Genomic DNA, 21,395 nt, shown 5'->3' on the forward strand with positions numbered 1-21,395 from the left:
GGGGGGGGGGCGTTGATTGCAGGAAAACCCCTGTGCAGGTGAAGCTCATGTGGGCCAAAAGTGAACTACTGTGAGGGGATCAGACGCAACAGGGTGCGCCACCTTATTTCAGCCACAGTCTGGCAGACAGCCTCCCTGGGCTCCATCGCCCGCCCCACATGGGACACCCCCTCTGGTTATCTCGAACCTTAGCCTGCAAGTCTTTCGGTGGGCCTGCTCTAAGGAGAATGTTTGTAGCGTACGCTTAGCTGGGAGCCAGTTGCATCAGACTGGGTGGGCACCGTGGGCGCCCCTCTGGCGGGCGCTCGGTTGGAGAAGGCTGGCGCAGCCGCTGTCCTCTGCTGCCCCCTGCCGGCTGGCCGGCGCCGCGCTCGCCTCGCCCGCCCGCACTTCCTGCCTCCTTCCGCCGCCTTGGGTGGAACAGGAAGGTCTCGCCGTTTGCAGAAGCGGCTCCCCCGCTCGCTGGAAGGAGGCTTCGCGCGCCCTATTCCCGGCCGAGGCGGATCGCTGACCTCCCAACATGCCGGTGAGAGAGCGAAGCGTGGCGGCCGAGCGGGACTCGACGGGCGCCGGGCAGGACGAGCGGCTCCCGGCCTCCGCCTGCTGCCGGGCCGGGCCGGGCCGGGCCGGGCCGGGGGGCATCCTCGCGCCTGCCCGCTCGGACGAGGAAGTGGGGGTTGCGGGCAGACGCAGCGAGGCCACGGGCTGGAAGGAAGCGGGTGCCCTGCGGAGGCAGCTCAGTCTGGCGGGGTGATGGGAGCGGTAGTCGCACCCATGCGGGGCCCTTGCGCGGCCCCCCTCTGGAAGAGGCACCCTCCGCCGGCCCCGCTGCCCGGGAAGCCTCCGCCGCGGGAGGGGAGGGGAGCCGCGCCGTGCCTCCGGAGGGACGCTGCTCGGGAAGGCGCGGAAGGGCCGCCGTGGCCCCGCCGCCCCCAGCCCGGGGGAGATGCTCTTGCCCCGCGCACGGCCGTCCCGAGAATTATACTCGCGGCCCCGACGGCGGGGGCTGATCGCGGCGAGGGAAGGGCGCCTGGTTCTGCTGCGTGCGGCTTGGCTCGCTTTCCGGAACGACTTGCCTCCGAGGGCACAGTGAAGATGAAGAGCATCATTTCCCGCCAGGGGGCTGCCCCTGATCCTCCCGGGGTGGAGAGGGGCGTCTGGGACACCCTCCCGTTGTTTGGACTGCATCCTTCCATCATCCTTGACCGGCAGCCATGCTGGCCAGGGGCTGATGGAAACGTGGTCCAGAGCAGTTCACCCAGCAGGTGGGTTTGAGGCAGTGAGCCAAGCCAGCCTCCCGTGCATAGAACCAGGGAAACACCCAGGAAGTTGCTGCGTCTAGTCATGCCCGAGTCTGTCCAGCTCTATACAGTCCACACTGACCGGCAGCAGCCCTGCGTGGAGGCGCCAGGGATCAAACCTCACACCCTCCCCCGCAAACCATGCAGACGCTCTGCCCACAAAGGAGGCGCTTCCTCCGTCTCACGCCCCCACGGATGCTTCCTGGCTCGCTTCCCACACCTCCCCTTCCCTCCCTGGTGAGGGGAGTGAGCAGCTGTGCATCCTCTTCGGCGCACTTCCGGCATCATCTCCCGCTTGACTCGCTGACCCGTCTTTTCTCTGGGGCAGGCCTATCACTCCACCCTGATGGACCCGGACACCAAACTGATTGGGAACATGGCCTTGCTGCCCATCAGGAGCCAGTTCAAAGGGCCGGCACCCAAGGAGAGTAAGGCATCTCGTGACATTTTGTTTATTTCTGTGCTACCCAGTAGCCAAACCTCCCTGAAAAGTTTATGCAGGTCAAAACCCTAAAGTGCAATAAGATGCGATTTAAAACCGGAAGTATAAAATCATTCGCTGCCAGAAATCCCAAGACCCATTAGGAATCTAACGCTATGTGATCGAATGCTTAGGAAGAAAGGGAAGTCTTGATTTGTGCTGAAAGCTCTCCAAATTCCCTTTTCTCCATCAACTACTCCAACTTGCAGCTGCACAGCGAAAGCTCACCACACCCCTAGTTTCACCTACCCTACTTAGAACTGCTCTATCACAAGAGCGTAAGAAGAGGAGCTGTGCTGGATCAGACCCGTCTGACCCTGCCTTCTGCTCACCAACCGGCTGCCTGAGAGAGACACGTGCACCACGGCACCTCCCTGCCCATGTTCCCCAGCCACTGGTGTATATTTATTTATTTATTGCTTTTGTATGCTGCCGCATAGCCGGAGGCTCTCTGGGCAGCATGCAGGCATAACTGCTTCTGAGACTGCGAGCAGCATGTGGCCGTCAGGACTGCAGACCCATCCAAAGCGGGGCACGTCACGAGAATTTCCTAGTCACCTCTGCCGTGTGACGCGGTCCTTCCCCTGAATCTCAGCTTCCGTGGATACCTCACTGAGTTCTCAGATTATGTGAGAGGAAGGAAAGTGTCTCCCCCCCCCCCCGCTTTCTCCACACTGTGAATAATTTTCTCCCCCAAGAAGCCACACATCTTAAAAATATCAGTCATCTTTTTGTCCCACCCGTTAGCCAAAATGGCTCTCTGGGCTGGTTACAGAATATAATATAAGAATAGTCTTCAGCTGTTTGCATAAATTCCTCACTTAATTATTAATTGAACTGCATTATAACTCTCCCTTTTTGGTAGCAAAAGATACGGATATCATAGATGAAGCCATCTATTACTTCAAAGCCAACGTCTTCTTCAAAAATTATGAAATCAAGGTAAGGAAAGAGAAGGAAAGGAAGCTTGTGCACACGGGTGTCTGCTGTGGATATCAGCCCCCCCCCCCCCAGTCTTGGCATCTCCCAGCAGGGTGCAGGGCTACAGTTTCCATCCCCACTCACCAAGTTCAGTAGATGTGCTGACTGGGGATACTTGGAATTAGAGTCCAAGGCAAGGCATATGTGGGGAGAGCTGGAAGAGAGAATTTCGGTTTTCCCTGGAGCTGATGCATTTTTATTTCCAGAATGAGGCTGACAGAACCTTGATCTACATAACGCTGTACATCTCCGAGTGCTTGAAAAAGCTGCAAAAGGTAATGGAGCTGATACATGTGTGCCTGCATGATTTAAATGCTGTATGATTTAAATGCTATATATAGATAGCATTTTAGCATATATATATATATATTAAAAAAGGCCTAGTGCTGAACTATTGCTGATTGCCAAAGCCTGAACAGTTCTGAGCACTTTTGCTTTATTCAGCAATTATTTCAGCTTAGCAAAGCTGCAGTGCATTTTAGTTCCTATACTAAACCACCTCCTGGAGAAGAATTGGGGGTATAGCAGTAAATAGGTGTAGCATAGCCAGAGTTAATATCATGCCAGAATTAATTCCAAATGCATAATTCCAATTGCTATTAATGGGCGAGCTGTCTGGGATCCCCACAGTGGGTCAGGATGTACTTCTGTTTTGGAGCAGTTAGAGAGTATCTTCCGTTGCGTTCTGTTTGGGTTTGTGTCTCTCCCTCTCTTCTGTCCTGGGTCATGCATGTGTTTTCATTGCCTCCAGTGTAACTCCAAAGGCCAAGGAGAAAAAGAAATGTATACATTAGGAATCACAAATTTTCCAATCCCTGGGGAGCCAGGATTTCCACTAAATGCTCTCTACGCCAGACCCAGCAACAAGCAGGAAGAAGGTAAGAGAGATGTAACAAGGAGGACTGCAAGCTTGAATCTGTGGATTGAGCTGACAGTTGGTTCACCTTAAACATGGACACTCAGAAGTCCACGTTTGCTCCTGGGTAAGCACACGGAAGATTCCACTTGGCACATTCACGCCAAGACATGAGGCAGCTTTCCCTCCATTCTGCCGCTTTTTACATCGTTTGCCAGAGTATATCCAGATCAGAGCAAGCCAGCGCATCACTTGTGCACGTGAGCTGTTCTGTTCAGTCCAGCGGAAGGAGTAAATCTATTTGCACGAAGGAATGCTGCGACTGGCTGAGCCGTGTCGCCTCTGAACGAGCGCCCTGCCCACCTGCCGTCCTCTGCTTCTTCACATTCCCTGCACCCAGCATCCCCCGAAGGATCCTCAAACGGGGTCGCTTGTCCATTTGGTCCTGCAGAGCGCGTTCTGCCACGCAGTCCAGGGGGCAGGCGTTTGCCTGCACTTCTAGGCTGTCAGCCAAGAGTGCTCCTTGGACTTGATGAATCAGAAAAGCTGTTTGGTTGAGAGTGAGAGGGCATTTGCAAAATGCGGCATTTGTCTGAAGGTGCTATAATGTGATCTGTTCCTAGCTAGGTGTTCCTTTCTCTGTTTTCAGAGGTTATGAGGGCTTATTTGCAGCAGCTGCGGCAAGAAACAGGCCTGAGGCTGTGTGAAAAGGTCTTTGACCCCCAGAGTGACAAACCTAGCAAAGTAAGATGTCTTTTGGCTTAGTTCTGCTTAATACTAACCGGACAGCTAACTGAAAAGAAATGCTTTCTTCACATTTCTTAAAGGAGAGAAGAGCAGTATTTGTCAAACAGTTGGCATTTATAACTGTATAAATAGCTTCAAGGGCCTGAGGTTGCACATTTGTAATCCATCATGTATGTCTCTAGCTGTGAATAAGGAATTCGAGTGAATCTCTCATTACAGAAGAGCAAACTCATGAATGTATGTGTGTATTCTGCTTATACATCCATCATATCTATGCACATTTATGATAATACAACCCAAACCCATTAGATAGGGTGGGATATGTTTTCACATGCTGGCCAACAAAAACAAAAGCTTTGTGCTTAGTCTCCTCTCCTAAAGTTTATTGTGGCTTTAAAAAAAAGGAAACTTGACAGAGAGTATGCATTTTTGGGCAATAGCCCACTTTCTGTCCAGTCTGATTCTGACAACTTGACAGTACGAAGAAAAGGCAAAGGTGGACAAACACTGTGCATGATGCCAGCTGATAACACTGGGCCTCCCTGCCCTGGGAAGCTCCCAGTGTAGTGAATTTTATTTGACAATACGGGGAGGCACATCAGGATCAGACACAAGGATTGCCATTTTCGATGAAAGCCCCACTTCTGCTATAAAGACCTCTCTCGCTTCATGTTTACCTTGTTTTCTTTTCCTGTCGTCTCCTCCTAGTGGTGGACCTGTTTCGTGAAGAGGCAGTTCATGAACAAGAGCCTGTCGGGGCCAGGCCAGTGAAGGGGACTGTGTGAAGCATTTTGTTGCCAGATGTATAAAATTCTGCGCCTGTTCATGTTTTCTACGAAGAGAAGTGCTTCTTTGGCAGAAAAGTGGAGTGAAATCGTGCGCATTTTGTTGAGCTGGAGTGCAACAACAGTGATATTAAAAAGTGGTTTCTAACATGGTTTTGTCTGTGCTTTCAGCTGCCTGCAGCATGTCTCAGCCAGGGATAAAACAGAGGTAAATCACCAGGTGTTTTCAACATCTAATCTCAAAAATCTTTTGTAGTGGTGTACAAAATCACGCACAGTGTAGAAAAAGTGTAAATGGAGACATTTGTCTTCTTGGGTAATCCTAGAACCTGAGGTTAGCCCATGAAGCTGAGTTGTGGAGACTTTGGGGCAGATCAAAGGAAATAGTACTTCACGTGGCACATAGATAAACTATGGAATTCACTTCTGTGACATGTTTTTCCCATCGCCAAAGATCTGAGAAACTTTCAACTGGAGATGCCAGTGGACTGAATCAGAGGTCTTTGAGCCACTGTCCCCTATTCCTTGCCTTAGAAGCCAGTGATGACCACCCCTCAGATGTCTGCAAGATGGCAGCCCAAAACCAGTCCTCTTACACATTGTGAACACCCAACTCTTGCTAGCCCACACATGGATCTCAAGTTAGCATTCCTTCCCACCACGCCCACCCCCTCTCATCCACACCGCACATCTTGAATGGCTCGCTGTGCTGCCTGCCTCCAGCTTGGTACCCTGATATTTAAGCTCCATCACTTTCAGGACCTCCCCTGCTTTACCCAACTGACGCGTTTCAGACATTCCTCAAAGGCCACATTGAACTCTTGGGCTTTCCTAATTTGTCTAGCACATGGGGTTTTTGAACAGACAAGGAACTGGCCATGTTGATTGAGAGTAAAGGGAGCTGTACCCCAACACTTCTTGATGCCATTGGGCTGATAAGAAGACCCATTCCCCTCTCATAGTCCAGCACAGGTAGAACTGGACTTGCTGACTCCAGAAAATATCAGATGCAAACAGAAAAAGTCCTCCCCGGGTTTATCTTCTTCACATGCTACACTGTTCAGCTATTTCCTAGCAGAGAATGTGGCAATGATAGATTTAAAAGGGGATTAGACTGATTCAGGGAGGATGAGGATAACCATGGCTACTAGTGTCACCCTGGGTCACAGAAGCAGTGTGTCTCAGAACAGCTGCTCGGGAACATGAGGAGGGTGTTCTGCTTCTATTCTGCTTGTAGGCTTCCTGGGAACATCCACTTAGCCATGGTGGGAACATGATGCCAGCCTGGATGGCCCACAGGACCTGATCAAGGACAGCGCTGGTCATGTTCTCCCTGGGACATCTGCCCTGGAAAGGCCCTCCAGGTGCTGACTTTTCACCACCAGGTGAAAACCTCTTAATTTGTCTGGGGGCAAGAGGGTGATGCTGTTGTCACACATGCTTATATTGATGTTCTGGCTTTATGTGGCTTTCACGCCTATTTCTGCTCATAAATACTCTACAACCATGTGTAATGTTCCATTCATTTAAGGTCCAGTGAAATGTGTCTCCTCTAAATATGGCTAAGTCTTCCTGTATCTAACCCGTACTTGTTCACGGGGCATCCATTCAGATCTCATGGGACTTACTCTAAGTAAACATGTACATATGATGGCAACTTTAATATGGAAGATGCTTGCCTTAATCGTCGTTAGTCCTTTGGACTGGAGAAGGAAGCCATCACTGTCTAATAAAGATGGGCACCTCGCGCTCCTCTGGCCTTTCTGACTTCAGCTCCTCTCGCTTCACCACGGACTGCACTGACGAGGCCTGGCGGGAGTGGCAGGCCAAAAATCCGCCGGGTCGGACGCTGACTAGCCCTGCGGAACGATATCAAAAGCGGCACTCGCTGGTCCCCCGCTCACTGAGAATTCATTTTGAACCACAGACTTCCTCTTCCTCCGCCAGCGTAGCCGTGAGCACTGGATCCCATCAGCCCCAGCCACCACAGCCAACGCTGAGGGCTCATAGGACATGCAGGCAAAAAACCCGCCTCTCCACCCATGCCCGCCCCGCGCACGCGCACACCGCGTCTTTGCTTGCTCCGCCCTCCTCCAGTTGTATACCGGGGTGTCCACGCCACTGCCTGATTGTAAAAAAATAATCTTGCCTTTATGAGGAACAGGAATGCATCTTTTTCCGAAACAAAGCAAAACAAGAAAGATACCCGAGGCCCGACGACAGCGCCGGAGCCGGAAAGAATGCCGCACCTGGGGCGCCGCGGAGCGGTGAACGGCGGGCCGGCCGGCGAGCGGCGCCTCTTCCCGCGGGTGTCATGGCCGCCTGCCCCGTGAGGACCCCTCGGAGAGGCGCCATTTTGGAGCTCCTGCGGGCGGGCGAGCCTGTGGCCGCCGCCTCCTTCGCGCTTCTCCCTCTCGGCCGCCGCCTTGCCCGGCTTCGCGCCCGCGGCCATGAGCGTGGTGGACCACGTGCGGGAGATGGCGGCCGCCGGCCTGCACTCCAACGTGCGGCTCCTCAGCGGGCTCCTGCTCACCATGAGCGGCCACAACCAGTGAGTGGGGCGGCCGGTGGCGTGACGCCGCCGCGGGTCGCCCGCCCAGCCATGTTACCGCACAACAGCCTTGAGAGGAAGGCCAGAATGAGGAGGAGGGCGTGATCGAGCCAGAGCAGCCTTCTCCAACAGGACACCCCCCGGAGGCGTTGGACTACAGTCCCCGGCATATGGGGGCTGTAGTCGACCCATCTAGAGGGTGGCTGATTGGAGAAAGCTAGCCTAAAACAGCCCACCAGCTTCTCTCGCCAAAGCACGGATTTGAACCCGAGTCGCCCAGGCCAAATCTTTCTTTCCGTAATGCCGAAATGCCTCGTGGAGCTGAGCTGGAAGGAGTGTGTTAGGTTCCAGTAAATATTTGTGTGAATATTGGCTTTGTGATTCACATTCAAGAGACGTGGGTTCAGTTCCCCACTTGTCCAGGAAGCACATGATCGTGCCTTTGAAGCAGTCCAAAACTCTTAGTCTAACCTACCTCGCAGGGTTGTTGTGAAAATGAAATGGAAAGGAGATTGTGTAACTGCCTGACGATGCATGCGGAGGCTGGAGAGCCAGTGTGGCTTAATAAGAGTGTGGGATGATCTGGGTTCCACTCTCCTGCCCCCTGTGATGCTCTCTGGATGATGCTGGGCCAGTCACTGACTCCCGACCTAACGTCACAGGGTTGTTGTGAGGATAAAACGGTCGAAGAGGTTCACATAAGCTGTAAATAAACTTGTTTTGTTTGCATATCTGGGACATTTGGCTGCATTTCTCCCCTCTTGACTACCTTTAAATACTTGGGCACTGAGGATAATCCTTCCTGCATCTAATGAAATGGTCTCCAGGCCCCCAAAGTTTCAGCTGCAGTAAATATGCTAAGGTTGTGCAGTTGCTCGTTCCCAGTTCCCTGGATGTAAACTTTATCAGACATGGTTCAAGTCGCATCCCAGTAAAGACCTATAGGATGGCATCCCATGCATTTGAAGAGTTTTATGGTGTCATCCTGTGCAAATGGATTATTCCAGCATAAATTTGCATGAATTAAGTTTATTCAATACAGGGCAGGAGCACTTGTGGACTTCCAGATGTTGTTGGATTCAAACTCCTATCAGCCTCAGCCAGCATAACCAGTGTCCAGGGATGATAGGAGCTGCAGTCGCAACATCTAAAGTACCGTGGTGCACACACTACGATAACTGTTGGAGATCTGCTTAAAGTTTTAGGTTCCCCGAGACACTGATGGGTTTGTTGCAACAGACTAACAAGGCCTATAGAAAAGTGGAGAGACTGTATATAAGACCTCGAGCTTGTTGGATGATCTAGGACCAAGGACAAAATTTTATTCCCTGTTGGATTCAGGTTACTTGTGCAATCAGTTGATGCCTGTCTGGCTTGTGTTTCTTACAGCGAGTTGTTTTCCCCCTCGCAGAAGTATCAGCTCCTTGTGTATCATGCAGACTCTCTCTTCCATGACAAGGAGTACAGAAATGCCGTCAGTAAGTACACCATGGCTTTGCAGCAGAAGAAAGCACTGAGCAAAACGTCGAAAGTCAGACCTTCGACTGGGAATGCGGCGTCTGCTCCTCAGAGCCAGGTACTCATATTTGAAATGTTGGCCCCGCCAATAAGGCCAATGGGTGCTGCGTTGGCTGTTGATTACTTGTTACTGAAATGATTTCATATTTAATTTTTTGTGCTCTTGTGTACCTTATGAAAACTCACACTCTGGATTGCTCTGTGTGAATAGTGTACAGGTTTGCCTATCGCAAAACACCATCTGATCAGGCTGATCAGAAGATCTAAATTTAAAGTGGCGGCAGTGCACACACAATCTGGCCCTTTGAGCCCACTTCCCTGAGTGTGAGTTTGCTCATTGCGTGGGCTGCCCAGAGCCAGTCTCTTGCACCTTGGCTGTGTCCGGAAAGGAAAGCAGGGAATGGCTTCAGCCTGAGAGGAATGTGGAGAACTTCCCGGAGTCAGGAAAGGCAGTCCTGGGTGGTTCGGCCAAGGTTTAACATACTACAAAGCAGCTCCTTTAAACCCCATTGTTAAAAGTTGTATCTTTATTTATTACATTTGTATACCACCCAACTGGCAAAAGCCCTTGGTCTTTCTGTTCTCTGTGTTCCAAGCTGCCAAACTATTAAAAAGTTGTCTCCTTGGGCTATTATATTTTTTTAGTGTCTGCCTTCTGAAATTGAAGTGAAATACAAAATGGCTGAGTGCTATACCATGTTGAAGCAAGACAAAGATGCCATTGCGATACTGGATGGAATCCCTTCAAGGCAGAGGACCCCAAAGGTAGGCTCTTGGCTAACAAAGCAAGTTAGATTTTCTCAGGAGACTCTGGCTGGAGGTGAAGATCATTCTTTGAGAGAATTCCTTCAGCAACCTTTGGTTGCCAGCAGTCCCCAGCTTTTTGGGTAAAGGTAAAAATAGGGTCATTGTAGGCCCAAAGAGTTGCAGTTCAGACAAGCAAATCCAAGGCTCTTCCTCCATGCAAAGTATGATGTCTTGCGATCACACTAAAGTTTCCTCGTGTTCATTTTCTCTTTGTATTTCTGTGGGTTACAGATTAACATGATGCTGGCAAACTTGTACAAGAAGGCAGGCCAGGAACGCTCCTCCGTGACAAGTTACAAGGAAGTGCTGAGGCAGTGCCCACTCGCCCTTGATGCCATCTTGGGTAGCTGCTTTTCTTCCTACTGTGTACATTGTTTTCTTGCAGGGCAGAAAAGACATAGCTGAGAAATGTTGGTAAATATTCTTAACATGGGAAAGTGACAAATACAGATTAAGGCCTGCTCATGCATAGGTGCTACTGGGCTACAGGAATTGGCACCTGGTCTGATAGATGGCATTGCACAATCCAGGTACCTGCATGGTTGGATCACTCCTGCCAGGAAGTGGGGAGCTCGTGCCCTCCCCTCCCCCGGATAGTTTGGCCTATAGTCCCCATCATCTGCCAGTGCTAACTGCACTAGCTAAGACTGACTGGAACTATAGGCCAAAATGTCTGGAGGGCCCCAAATTGCACTCTTCGTCTTTAGCCGGCGTGTCTTATTGTTGATCTCTGAGCCCATAATTTGCTTCACTCTGCTGAGCATATTTTGCCCAAATGGTAGTCACAGGAAGTGTCGCTTCCCTTCCAGGTTTGTTATCCCTCTCCGTGAAAGGTGCAGAAGTGGCATCCATGACGATGAATGTGATCCAGAGTATCCCCAACTTGGATTGGCTCTCAGTGTGGATCAAAGCATACGCCTTTGTGCATACGGGCGACAACACCAGAGCCATCAACACCATCTGGCAAGTATCCAGGACAAACGCGGAACAGCTTTCGTGAGGAGTATTTTGCCTGGTGGCTGGTTTGGCTTGGTAGAAAAGGCTGTTTGCTCTTTCAAGCAAGCCATTTACCATACTAAGTTTTTTTTTCCAGATGTTTAACTCCTCATAAGTTAACACTCCATAAACAGGGCGCATCTTGCTACACGTGGCAGCCTCCTGGCAGAACAGATCAGGCCGTACTGTTTTTATACTGGCTCCTTCCAAGGACTGGCAAGACCATCTGTAGTCTTTGGACTCCAAACTGACCTAGAAACAAGTTACTGTTGATGTAAAGCTCCATCTCTGATGTGGCAAACATGTCAATATGCCGAAAGTGTTTGTGCGATCTCAAGATTCTTTTTGAGATGCTCCACAGTGAAAGGAACCATCATCTGAAGCTCATGCCACCTTCTCTCTGGTTACATATGAATCATGCCCTCTCACTCCCTCTGCTTCAGTTTCTTTGTACGGAAGATGATGTCCTGGCTGTAGCTGTTGAGGTTAAAGACATGATGGCACCAGTTTGCATTCTCAAATGAAAAAGATATTCCTTTTCTTTTTCCTTTTTTTATAGAAGGATGGGATATAAATTCATTTAATAAGTAGACACATACTTGGGGAGGCTATTTTTAATCTTACTGTTACAGTATTAATGAGCTTATTTTTTCAATTTGTTCCTTCCTCAAAAGTTCTCTGGAGAAAAAGTCACTTCTGAGGGACAACGTGGATATACTGGGGAGTTTAGCAGATCTGTATTTCAGAGCTGGTGATAATAAAAATGCAATTCTAAAATTCGAACAGGCACAAATGTTGGATCCCTATTTAATAAAAGGTAAGTCTCTGGAAAAGATGGAGGACTTTCTAGAAACCTTTGCATTCTTGATCCAATTTTCAGTGCATTCCTATGCCTATCTATTCAGAAGCCAGCCCCATTGAATTCAGTGGGATATATTCCCAAATAAGCGTATATAGGATTGTAGTCTGCACTTCAGCGGAATAGTTTGTTCGTTTTTTTTAACATTGTTAAGGTTAAAGAAAAAGCTAAGACAAATTAGGCAGAGAGCTCTTTTCTGCCTGTCCTTATGCTTACTAAGATCAGAGAGATGATTAAACCCCAGAGGGAGACATTCCTAATTGGCTGAAGGAAAAAATAAGTGATTAACAGTTGATGCATTAATAGCATTATATAATGGTTGTCCTTCTCTCAATTTTATCCTTAGGACAATGCTGTGAGATAGATTACGTGGAGAGTCAGTGACTGGCCCAGGGTCACACTTGACTTTGTGCCCGAGTGGGGACTAGAACCTGGATCTCCTCTAACCACTATACCGTGTCTTGTTGTTGTTGTTCTGGATAGCTAGTTTTTTAATTCTTTGTCTTCAGGGATGGACGTGTATGGTTACTTGTTAGCCCGCGATGGCCGCCTGGAAGATGTAGAGAATCTAGGCTGCCGTCTCTTCAATATTTCTGATCAGCATGCAGAGCCTTGGGTGGTTTCAGGGTAATTGACTGTTTCTTGTTGCCTTCCCTCCTCACATTGAATGTTCTTGAGGCTGAATCCATCAAAGCAAATGTTGAATACTCCTGAGTTGCTTGCTCTTCAAATAGTCTTAGGTTCAGGGCAAATGAATTAGTATCAGGCAGATAAGTCTCGAGCCACCAAAGTCTGTGGGAGTTTGACTTACGCTTTATGTGAAATGTCCAGGAGTCTCCAAGATACACTGCTTCTGAGCCACCGTTTGCTACTGCTGAACTGCTAAGAGCTGATGAATCTGCAAATATCTGGGGATTTCAAGGTTAATCTGTCTGAAATAAAATTCTGTCACAGAGAATTAACACAAATTTTTTAGTCTAGTAGCTTTTCCTTCTTAGCAGTGCTGTTTGAGGGAGTTCATTAATAAAATAATACATAAAAATTACAGAAGTCTTCAGCATCTTTCTTTTAAAGAAAAATACTGTATTGGGGAATCTTAAAAACTGGTAGGCTCAAGCAGAAGAGGGATTTCTTTTTTCAGCTGTTTCATAATTTTGAGACAGCAATGACAAATGGATTTCATTTCAGGATGTTAAAATTTTCATTTTTAATGGGAATAGACCATTCTGCCTCTAGCAGGGGAATTCCATATCCCTTATTTGATGGACAAAAAGAATTTCTGCCCATCAAGAGCAGTGACGGGGATGGGAAAATATAGGAGTTGGAGAATAAGGAGTAGGAAATGCACGTGGAAGAGATCGTTAGGGTATCGTCTCAGGCTGACGAGGTGGGCAAGGCTTGAGCCCCAAAGTGCTTTGGGGCTCTGTCAGAAAAGCCCCTTCCTACTTAGCCAATGTGCCCTGGCCGTCCTCCTCGATCATGAGAGAATGCATCCTGCGTTGACTGATGAGCTCCCCAAGCACCTTCTAATAGCGGACATGGAGGGAAGGTTGAACATATTAACGGCCATTCTCCTCCTCTTGCAGGTGTCACAGTTTCTACAGCAAGCGCTACTCCCGTGCCTTGTATTTAGGAGCCAAAGCCATTCAGCTGAATAGCAACAGTGTGCAGGCTCTGCTTCTGAAAGGCGCTGCTCTTCGGAACATGGGGAGGGTGCAGGAGGCCATCATACACTTCCGCGAAGCAATAAGACTCGCGCCTTGCCGGCTGGACTGCTATGAAGGTGGGTAAAACGGGTGAACGCTCGAAGCCGGCCATGCCAAATCTAGTGGAGTGAACGCCCCCATAGGGCTGCCTTTCCCAGCCTGGTGCCATCCAGAGGTGTGCCCCAGTTCACCTAGTCCAGCTCTCCAGGGTTTCAGGAGAGCTTTTCCAGCTGCACCCGGAGAAGCTGGAAATTAAACCTAGAACCCTCTCACATAAATCGTATGTTCTGTCCTTGAGCAACAGCCCCTCCCAATTGGCTGTACTGTGTGAGGAGGATGGGGACTGTGGTCCAACATAATCTGGAGGGCACACAGTTGGAGAGGGCTGCTATAGATCAGCCACTGAATCTCACCACTGAGGTGCCTGCTTTCTTACATGCCAGGTACCCTCCCTAGAGTTTTAAACTTCCAACCCACTGTGCTAAATTCTTTGCCCAGTGAAACAGGTAATTCTCCTGCTAGTTGCTCTTAACAGTTCTGAAATGCGGAACTCGGTTTCCTTCTACAAAAAATGACATTGGCCTCTTTGACCTTCAGGCCTCATTGAATGTTACTTGGCATCCAATGGTCTCCGTGAAGCCACAGTTATGGCTAACAATGTGTACAAAACCCTGGGAGCCAACGCACAGACTCTTACTCTCTTGGCCACTGTTTGTCTGGAAGATCCTGTTGCACAGGAGAAGGCAAAAACATTGCTGGACAAAGCATTGACGCAGCGCCCTGATTACATCAAGGCGGTGGTGAAAAAGGCAGAGCTTCTCAGTAAGTCTGTTTCCTCGCTTTTTGTGTTCCTTTTATGTGTTATGTTGACAACATGTTTCTTCCTCTGCATTCATCCTCTCCATTGCAAATTGCCCCATCTGATTCCCAAGCTGATGAAAGTTAGCAATTCCCTCCCCAAATTGTAGCCATACAACATTCTCCCTCCCATTCCCATTTTTGTGTGGTCTGCCAACTCTTTAATCTCCTTGCCTGTCTGTTTATTTTGTGGAAGAATTTGCCATTGAACTGGAAATAGCCCTTTAAAATGACTCATTACATACTGAGCTTCCCTGATGTCATTTAGCAAGGAGACACATGTAAATTCAGACTGTAGTGTTTAGTCTAGCCTTCCCCAATCTGACATCCTCCAGATGTGTTGCACTACAAACCCCATTATCCCCCAACCATCATGACCCAGGGAGTTGCAGTCTAACACACTGGAGCAGAGAAGTCTGGTTTAGGGTGCAGTCCAACGCATTGCTGGCTGCTAAAAGCTGCAAATTGTAGCACCTCTTTCTATCTAAGCCTGTATAGAAAACAATTTCGTTTAAATTTTCTTTCTAAAGGTGCCCCTAATTTAATCAGGCAGCAGATTCCTTTATATATAATTGAACACAAATACTCCCAAAAACAGTCTTTTCGCTCACACACAGAAAGGAAGGCTGCTTCTGAGATCATACATGGGTGCACCACACACCAAGCACCGTCTAAAACCAAAAGAGAATGGGATCTCTTGTGAACATCTTCAACTCTGCATATTGGCATGAGGACTCGTGCAATTAATTGTTACAATTTAATTGGGTGCAAGTCCCAGCATTAAATAGCTTAAAATCTTGTTGACAGATAGAGAGCAGAAATATGAAGAGGGGATCGCTTTGCTGAGGAATGCCCTAGCCAACCAAAGTGACTGCATTCTCCATCGCATGTTAGGAGACTTCCTTGTGGCAGTTAATGAGTATCAAGAAGCCATGGACCAGTATAGCATTGCTCTCAGGTAATATTCTGGGAACTGTTGCTGTGATGGTGATGAGTTATAACTCCTAAAAAGGGAGTATTCCGGAGAGTGGGATGGAAGAAGAGCAACTAAGATACGCTCCATCCTGTGACTTATCCAGCCCTGCCTCGGGGAGCTGAACTCTTCCAGACAGGCTCAGGAAAAAATAATAAAAGGAAGACGAAGCACTGAGAATTGATTTCATCACTCCTGGCAGCAGCCTGGCAGAATATGTGCTACTCAGAAGCTTCTGAGATTGGAGGCCTTAGAACTGTGCCCTAAACCTCTTTTTATGATCTAAGGAAATTGATGTTGCTGCATTTATCCCTGATCTGTGTGTGAAATAAAATCATGCCATGGTGCAGTAAAAAAAAAATCAGGTGGTATTCGAGTGTACTTATCTAAACAAAAACCCCAAGCAGAATTGTATCATCTTTTTCCCCCCAAAATGCATATCATAGTTCTTTATGGCCCTGGAAAGGTTTAGTTGCGTAGACTTCAGTGAGACTAAGCTATCTTAAGATGCCTGGTGTGCTTATCTGAAGATTGTTCTGTCTATCTCTGCATTGTCCTTTGTGAAAGTTGAAAAGCTATACTTCTGTGCAGTCAGAAAGTTCATAGGGTTAAGCCAACTGTATTCAGAAGCTGAACTCTGCAAGATCTCCGTAACTATGTGGACCGGCTGCACATGAGATATTTACTCCTTGGCATGTGAGGGTTGGCTCAGCCTTCCTCTTGGGAGCAAAGCAGGGAAGGCTGCATGTCTCAGAAACATGGTCAAGAAACTAGAAAACTGAAAAAGGAGACAAGTTGGTTTGTTTGTTTCTCCTGCAGCCCCATTCAGGATATTTTTTTTTCTTCCAGTTTGGATCCCAATGATCAGAAGTCACTGGAGGGAATGCAGAAAATGGAAAAGGAGGAGAGTCCTACAGATGCTACTCAGGAGGAGGATGTGGACGACATGGAAGGAAGTGGAGAGGAAGGGGATCTTGAAGGCAGTGACAGTGAGGCAGCCCAGTGGGCTGATCAGGAACAGTGGTTTGGCATGCAGTGAGATGGCCCTGAGATGACCAAGAATTGTCGTGCTTGATGGGTTGACTCAGGATATCCACCTGCTTCTCCCTGGTATGAAGGTTTTCAAGGCCCGTTTGTGCCACTGCCAAAACTGGGCTGAAGAATGATCCAAACCAACTGAGAAGATTAAAAAAAAACTCTGGTTCTTTTTTTTTTTTTTTTTGCATTATGTTCTCGGTGCTCTTTATTTAATGCGATGGCTAAGCCACTTTGATAGTTTGGTAGTGGGCAGGCATCAGTGTCAAACAGCAAGGGTGAGATCTTGTTTCCAAAATTAGGAGCTTTGAAGTATTATACAGCATTTCTCAAACATTTGCTAAAGACTAAAATGATGTCAGAATCATAGGGCAAGTTAATTATGCCTGATCCCCAGCAGTGGATAAATGTAGGCTGCTTTTATATCCTTTTATGAAAGGGGGCTTTATTCACAAAGCCTGCACAGTATCTTCAAATGCATGAACTCCTCCACAGACCTGTGGGAGGTTCTCGGAGGGGCAGTAAATTTCCTCCCAACCCTTTCCCAACCCTCCCCTGTGTTTTGTGTAGAGCACTTAATGTGCCTGCTCTTAAATGAAAGCCAGCCACTTCAGGCATCTGATTGAGGGGCAGCTTTATAGCTGATCAGTTCCCATAGAGGTCTAGATGATAAAACAGTGGTACATGAAATAATTGCAGTTCTTGCTCCTTTTAAGCCAGTATACTGGAAAAGGTGAGATCGAGCTGCCCTGAGGAAAGTAGAGCTATTGAAAAGCTCGAACGCCAATTAACCATATCCTATTGATATCAAATTTATAGCACAGTATCCACATAAATATTAATTAACAGTATCTCTAAACCTGCATAGCTCACTATTAAACACAGCCTTGCTAATATTTTGGACCTTGATTTGCTTGCATTAGATAGATTTTTTCAAATCACAATTCAAACGCAGGTTTCCCTGTGTGCCTCATTGAAACCTATTGCATGAGGAACAGAAGTGTTTTGGGTTTTGTTACAAAACACTAAAAAGAAGGGCATCTTCTTTCCTTCATCTGTCTTGACTCCTCTGTTAACTTCTATTAGCGTAAAGACTAGTTGTCCCTCTGGCCCCAGTGTTACATAACAGGTTGAATAGGGAAGAACGATGTTGCTCTTCCAGTTGCTTGTTGTCTCTCTCCACTGGAAATAGAATTCTGCTTTCCTTCCTGGACATAGTTTATTCTGCACAGTTTTGGAGGTTTTTTCCCTCATGCTGTGGAATGCTTTTAGCAGTCATAGATATCATTTCAGAACTGAAGAGGCTGGGTTTGCTTTGTTCTTTCTTTCCATTTTTGGCCATCATTGGGTGCTAGAATTGTGTGCAAGTGACGGCATTTGATGGGAGATGGGAAACGAGCTGAAGCAAACTTTAGCTGCAGTTATTATTTTGCATCTGTGTTGAGTGGAATACCAACATTACAGTCACAAACTCTATTAAACAAACAGAGCAAGCTGAAATGTGTCCCAGTCAGAGTCCCTTGTTAGTTCGCTAGATGGCTATAGAAGAGGACCAATGGATAGGTTGTAGCTCTTTACCCCACTAACAGAGGTCAGAGTTAGTGACGGGTTTAATTAGGGTTTTCATACTTAACAACAGATAATAGCTTTGCAAAAACTTCCTGAACATGATGTATGGAAGGGCCAGGTTCCCAGGAGAAGATTGGTTTCAGATGAAGGTTATCGGCTGGGCAGTATAATTGTTTCATTTCCTCTTTGAACAGCAGACACCCTGTGTTGTTTCACAAACTGCTTTGAAAATAGAAGCTGCTGAAATAAAATGTCTTAACCATCTTTGGGTTCAACTCATTTATGTGGTTTAGATCGTGGCCTGCTAAGTTAATTTTTTCAGTGCTTAACATTGTTTATGCAGTTAGCACTCTTCATAAAACTAAGGGTAGAATGAACATATGGTTAAGGCAAGATTTGAACATGAAGTTTCCCAGTTCGTGCTTTTAGCTGTGACACCACACTTGCTCTTAAAATTGCTGCAGGCAAAAACATACAGCATTTCAGTCAACTGGAGACACTGACTTTACATGTGCATGGGTGTTATTCAGGTATCTCTGTTTCAAAATTACTTACTCCCAAAGGGGAACCCTTCATTGGGGCATGTGACTCAAGGGTGGGAACCTGCAAGTCCTCATGCAGCCCCTCTCTCCCCTTCATGTGGCCTACAAGCTCCAGGAATCTCACCCACTTTCCCTGCAGACTGCTCCCTATCACTGCTATTAATTGCACTGGGACAATGTGATCCCAAGTGGGCATCGCTGGGGGAAAGATACTTTAAGCTTCCGACAAGGATCACAGCACTGTCAAGATCACTTTTATCCATCAGTTTCTAGCTATTTCTATTTCCTAGGTGTTTAATATCCACCATACCGTTATTTATACAAAGCCATTTCTTTACTTTGGTCATGTTAAGGCAGAAACATGTTGTCCCAGGGCTCTTACAGCTTGGTGTTGGTGGGAGGGGATTGATTAATGTGAGGAAATGCAGTTCTGTTAGCCTTTCTATATTGTCTGAGAGAGCAAAAGAAGGGAGAAGATACAGAATCTGGGATGGGGGGGAAGGAGTATTTCATCAATTTCTCTAAAAAGGAAAAGGAAAAGCTGGCCAAGGGGAAGGCTATGCTAGCAAGACTGCTTTTCATATACCATTTACGTAGTAGCAAGAGGAATGGGGGAAGCACCCCCACCACCATGAGAAAATTCAACTATTTTGACTTCTGTCAAGTTGATAGAGGATATAGATACTGAGCAAGAAGCGCAAAAGCTCCAAAACTACATCACTAGCCCGCTCCCCATTTTACTGGCTGTGGGTCTGCTCTTAGAACCTGTTAATGGAACTACAGCCAGCTGCACTTTATGATGAAAATGGGTCTTGACTCTTAGATTCATTAAACCCTTTGGAACCAGCCAGGGTAGCTAATATTCTGTCAAAACTCTGCAGTTCTGGTGGGAATGTTATTTCCTCTACTCATTTGCTCCTAATGTCTTTGGACTAACCACCTCCATTGCTACTAATGATGAATTTAATCACTCTTTAATGCTCTGTGCGGAAGGAGCATTGGAAATTTAACTGCAGCTGGTGACGGATGTTTATACCATGAAAGCCATCGTTAAAATTACTGCCAGCCTCCCTTTCTGCCTTCAGCACCCAGGCAAAGAGGGCCTTAATGCTCCCTGAAAAAGACATCCTCTTGTTGCAGAAAAAGCAGCCTTTTTATTTTAAGCATATTTTTAATAAGGGGGTGAGTCATGCACTTACCCTGGAACCCCCTGAGCATTGCAGCTTTAAAAAAACAGCAATCATGATACAACAATAACAAGCTGAAAAAATTACAGTCCAGGGCAAGAAAATGTGAATTACTGGCTCTCTTCCTCCAAACAAAAGAGACACTTTTTCTGTGAGGTATCATGTTTTTAATATACAGTATTTATACTTTCAGGGGCTTTTGCTAAAACAGTAGTACACAGTACTGCTTACACTTAATTAGAAAACAACACGTCATAAGCTATAACAATACACTAAAGCAACAGATACTAGCAATTTGTTGTTGGTAGTCGCGAAGTCATGTCCGACCCATCGCAACCCCATGGACAACATTCCTCCAGGCCTTCCTGTCCTCCGCCATCCCCCGGAGTCCACCTAAGCTCACACCCACCGCCCCCAGTGACCCCATCCAGCCACCTCATCCTCTGCCGTCCCCTTCTGCTTTTGCCATCTATTGTTCCCAGCATTAGGCTCTTCTCCAGGGAGTCCTTCCTTCTCATTAGGTGGCCAAAGTATTTGAGTTTAAGTATCTGGCCTTCTAAAGAGCAGTCAGGGTTGACCTCCTCTAGGACTGACCAGTTTGATCGCCTTGTGGTCCAAGGGACTCACAGGAGTCTTCTCCAGCACCACAATTCAAAGGCCTCAAATCTTCGATGAAAAAAGAACAAACCAAAAGCAGTTTAAAAAGTAATAAGATGTCTATGAAAAATTAACTGCCACCTAATGCTCAAAGAATAAGACAAATGTAAGTGCCTAAAAGCAGACAGTGCCAAATGAATCTTCCCATAGGAAGTGGTCTACATTTAGTATGCAACCATTGAAAAAGTCCCATTTCCAGGACTCCTCTGCCTTAATTTCTGAAGGTGGGCATCTGAAAAAGGGCTTCTGATTACTTTCCAGCTCAGCCTTTCCCCACTTGTTGCTTGCTCAATGTGCTGGACTATATGGATGGTGTAGCCCAATACATCAGTTCATAAGGAAGAAGATGGCTTTGAAGCCATTTGTTTCTGAGAGCGTGTAGGACATCAGCAGTGGACTTCTCAATAACATGTTGCAGTGTGAAGATGCTAGCCAGCCAGCTCTTCAGAATACCCCATGACATTCGTAGTCTGCCCCTGTGTTTTACTGTTTTGTTGTATTGTGTTTCTTTTAAGTTTTTAATTTTTAAGTGCCGAGAGAGCCTTTGGGCTTATTGGGTGGAATAAAAATGTATTAAATAAATTTATTCCCCATACTGGACCTTCTGCATGCCAAGTTGGTGCTCAACTTTTGATCCATGGCTGCTCCATCGAGGGCAATGCATTCCACAATGTCAGGATCTCACCCACCCTTCAACTACAGGTAAAGACATATATTTCCAATGATAGAAATATATGGAAAAACTGAACACAGTGGGAGGGAAAAGAGTGGGAGAAGACAGTGAAATGAAGAATCATGACCACCACTATAACTAGTTGGATTTGTAAGACTTTGCCAAATAAGAATAAGTATGTTTGCATCAAAGGCAACTTGGCAAGGGAACAGAGGGAACCGATCCACAATGTTTTTATAGCTGTGCTTTCAGGGGTTTGGAACATTTCCCAGCTGAGAGCCCTGGCTCAGGAGAGGTGCAGCCATTGGCAAGA

General features: G+C 47.2%; 2 protein-coding genes across 6 annotated transcripts; both read left to right on the top strand.

The window, feature by feature from the left end:
• Positions 1-391: 391 nt before the first annotated feature.
• Positions 392-5,299, top strand: ARPC3 (actin related protein 2/3 complex subunit 3). The gene is made up of 7 exons (XM_044440890.1): positions 392-526; positions 1,630-1,729; positions 2,648-2,724; positions 2,970-3,038; positions 3,515-3,641; positions 4,269-4,363; positions 5,075-5,299. Exons 1-7 carry the CDS (start codon positions 521-523, stop codon positions 5,135-5,137), a joined length of 537 nt encoding a protein of 178 aa, XP_044296825.1. The 5' UTR covers positions 392-520; the 3' UTR covers positions 5,138-5,299.
• A 2,245-nt stretch (positions 5,300-7,544) lies between these two features.
• Positions 7,545-18,287, top strand: ANAPC7 (anaphase promoting complex subunit 7). Of its 5 annotated transcripts, none has more exons than XM_044440750.1 (11): positions 7,545-7,702; positions 9,092-9,278; positions 9,866-9,985; positions 10,259-10,370; positions 10,837-10,990; positions 11,698-11,840; positions 12,392-12,509; positions 13,469-13,665; positions 14,186-14,410; positions 15,254-15,404; positions 16,269-18,287. In XM_044440750.1, the coding sequence occupies exons 1-11, from the start codon at positions 7,602-7,604 to the stop codon at positions 16,456-16,458; spliced, it is 1,698 nt and encodes a 565-aa protein (XP_044296685.1). In that variant the 5' UTR covers positions 7,545-7,601; the 3' UTR covers positions 16,459-18,287. The 5 variants fall into 5 exon arrangements, with proteins under 5 accessions (XP_044296685.1, XP_044296689.1, XP_044296688.1 ...); XM_044440754.1 differs by having other exon boundaries at positions 7,587-7,702; positions 9,114-9,278; XM_044440753.1 differs by lacking the exon at positions 7,545-7,702 and adding an exon at positions 7,717-8,407.
• The last annotated feature ends 3,108 nt before the right edge of the window (positions 18,288-21,395 follow it).

Source organism: Varanus komodoensis, unplaced genomic scaffold (genome assembly GCF_004798865.1).
Source record: "Varanus komodoensis strain SLA01 unplaced genomic scaffold, ASM479886v1 scaffold38, whole genome shotgun sequence".
Lineage (NCBI taxonomy): Eukaryota > Metazoa > Chordata > Lepidosauria > Squamata > Varanidae > Varanus > Varanus komodoensis.

What these genes read in the sequence shown, in the direction of transcription:
- ARPC3 (XM_044440890.1), top strand. An exon ending in AGGGCCGGCACCCAAGGAGA is followed by an intron (nt 1,730 to 2,647) that starts GTAAGGCATCTC and finishes CCTTTTTGGTAG; the next exon opens with CAAAAGATACGGATATCATA. An exon ending in AGAGTGACAAACCTAGCAAA is followed by an intron (nt 4,364 to 5,074) that starts GTAAGATGTCTT and finishes GTCTCCTCCTAG; the next exon opens with TGGTGGACCTGTTTCGTGAA.
- ANAPC7 (XM_044440750.1), top strand. Translation starts at nt 7,602, where the DNA reads ATGAGCGTGGTGGACCACGTGCGGGAGATGGCGGCCGCCGGCCTGCAC. An exon ending in GGATCCCTATTTAATAAAAG is followed by an intron (nt 11,841 to 12,391) that starts GTAAGTCTCTGG and finishes CTTTGTCTTCAG; the next exon opens with GGATGGACGTGTATGGTTAC. An exon ending in GAAAAAGGCAGAGCTTCTCA is followed by an intron (nt 14,411 to 15,253) that starts GTAAGTCTGTTT and finishes TCTTGTTGACAG; the next exon opens with ATAGAGAGCAGAAATATGAA.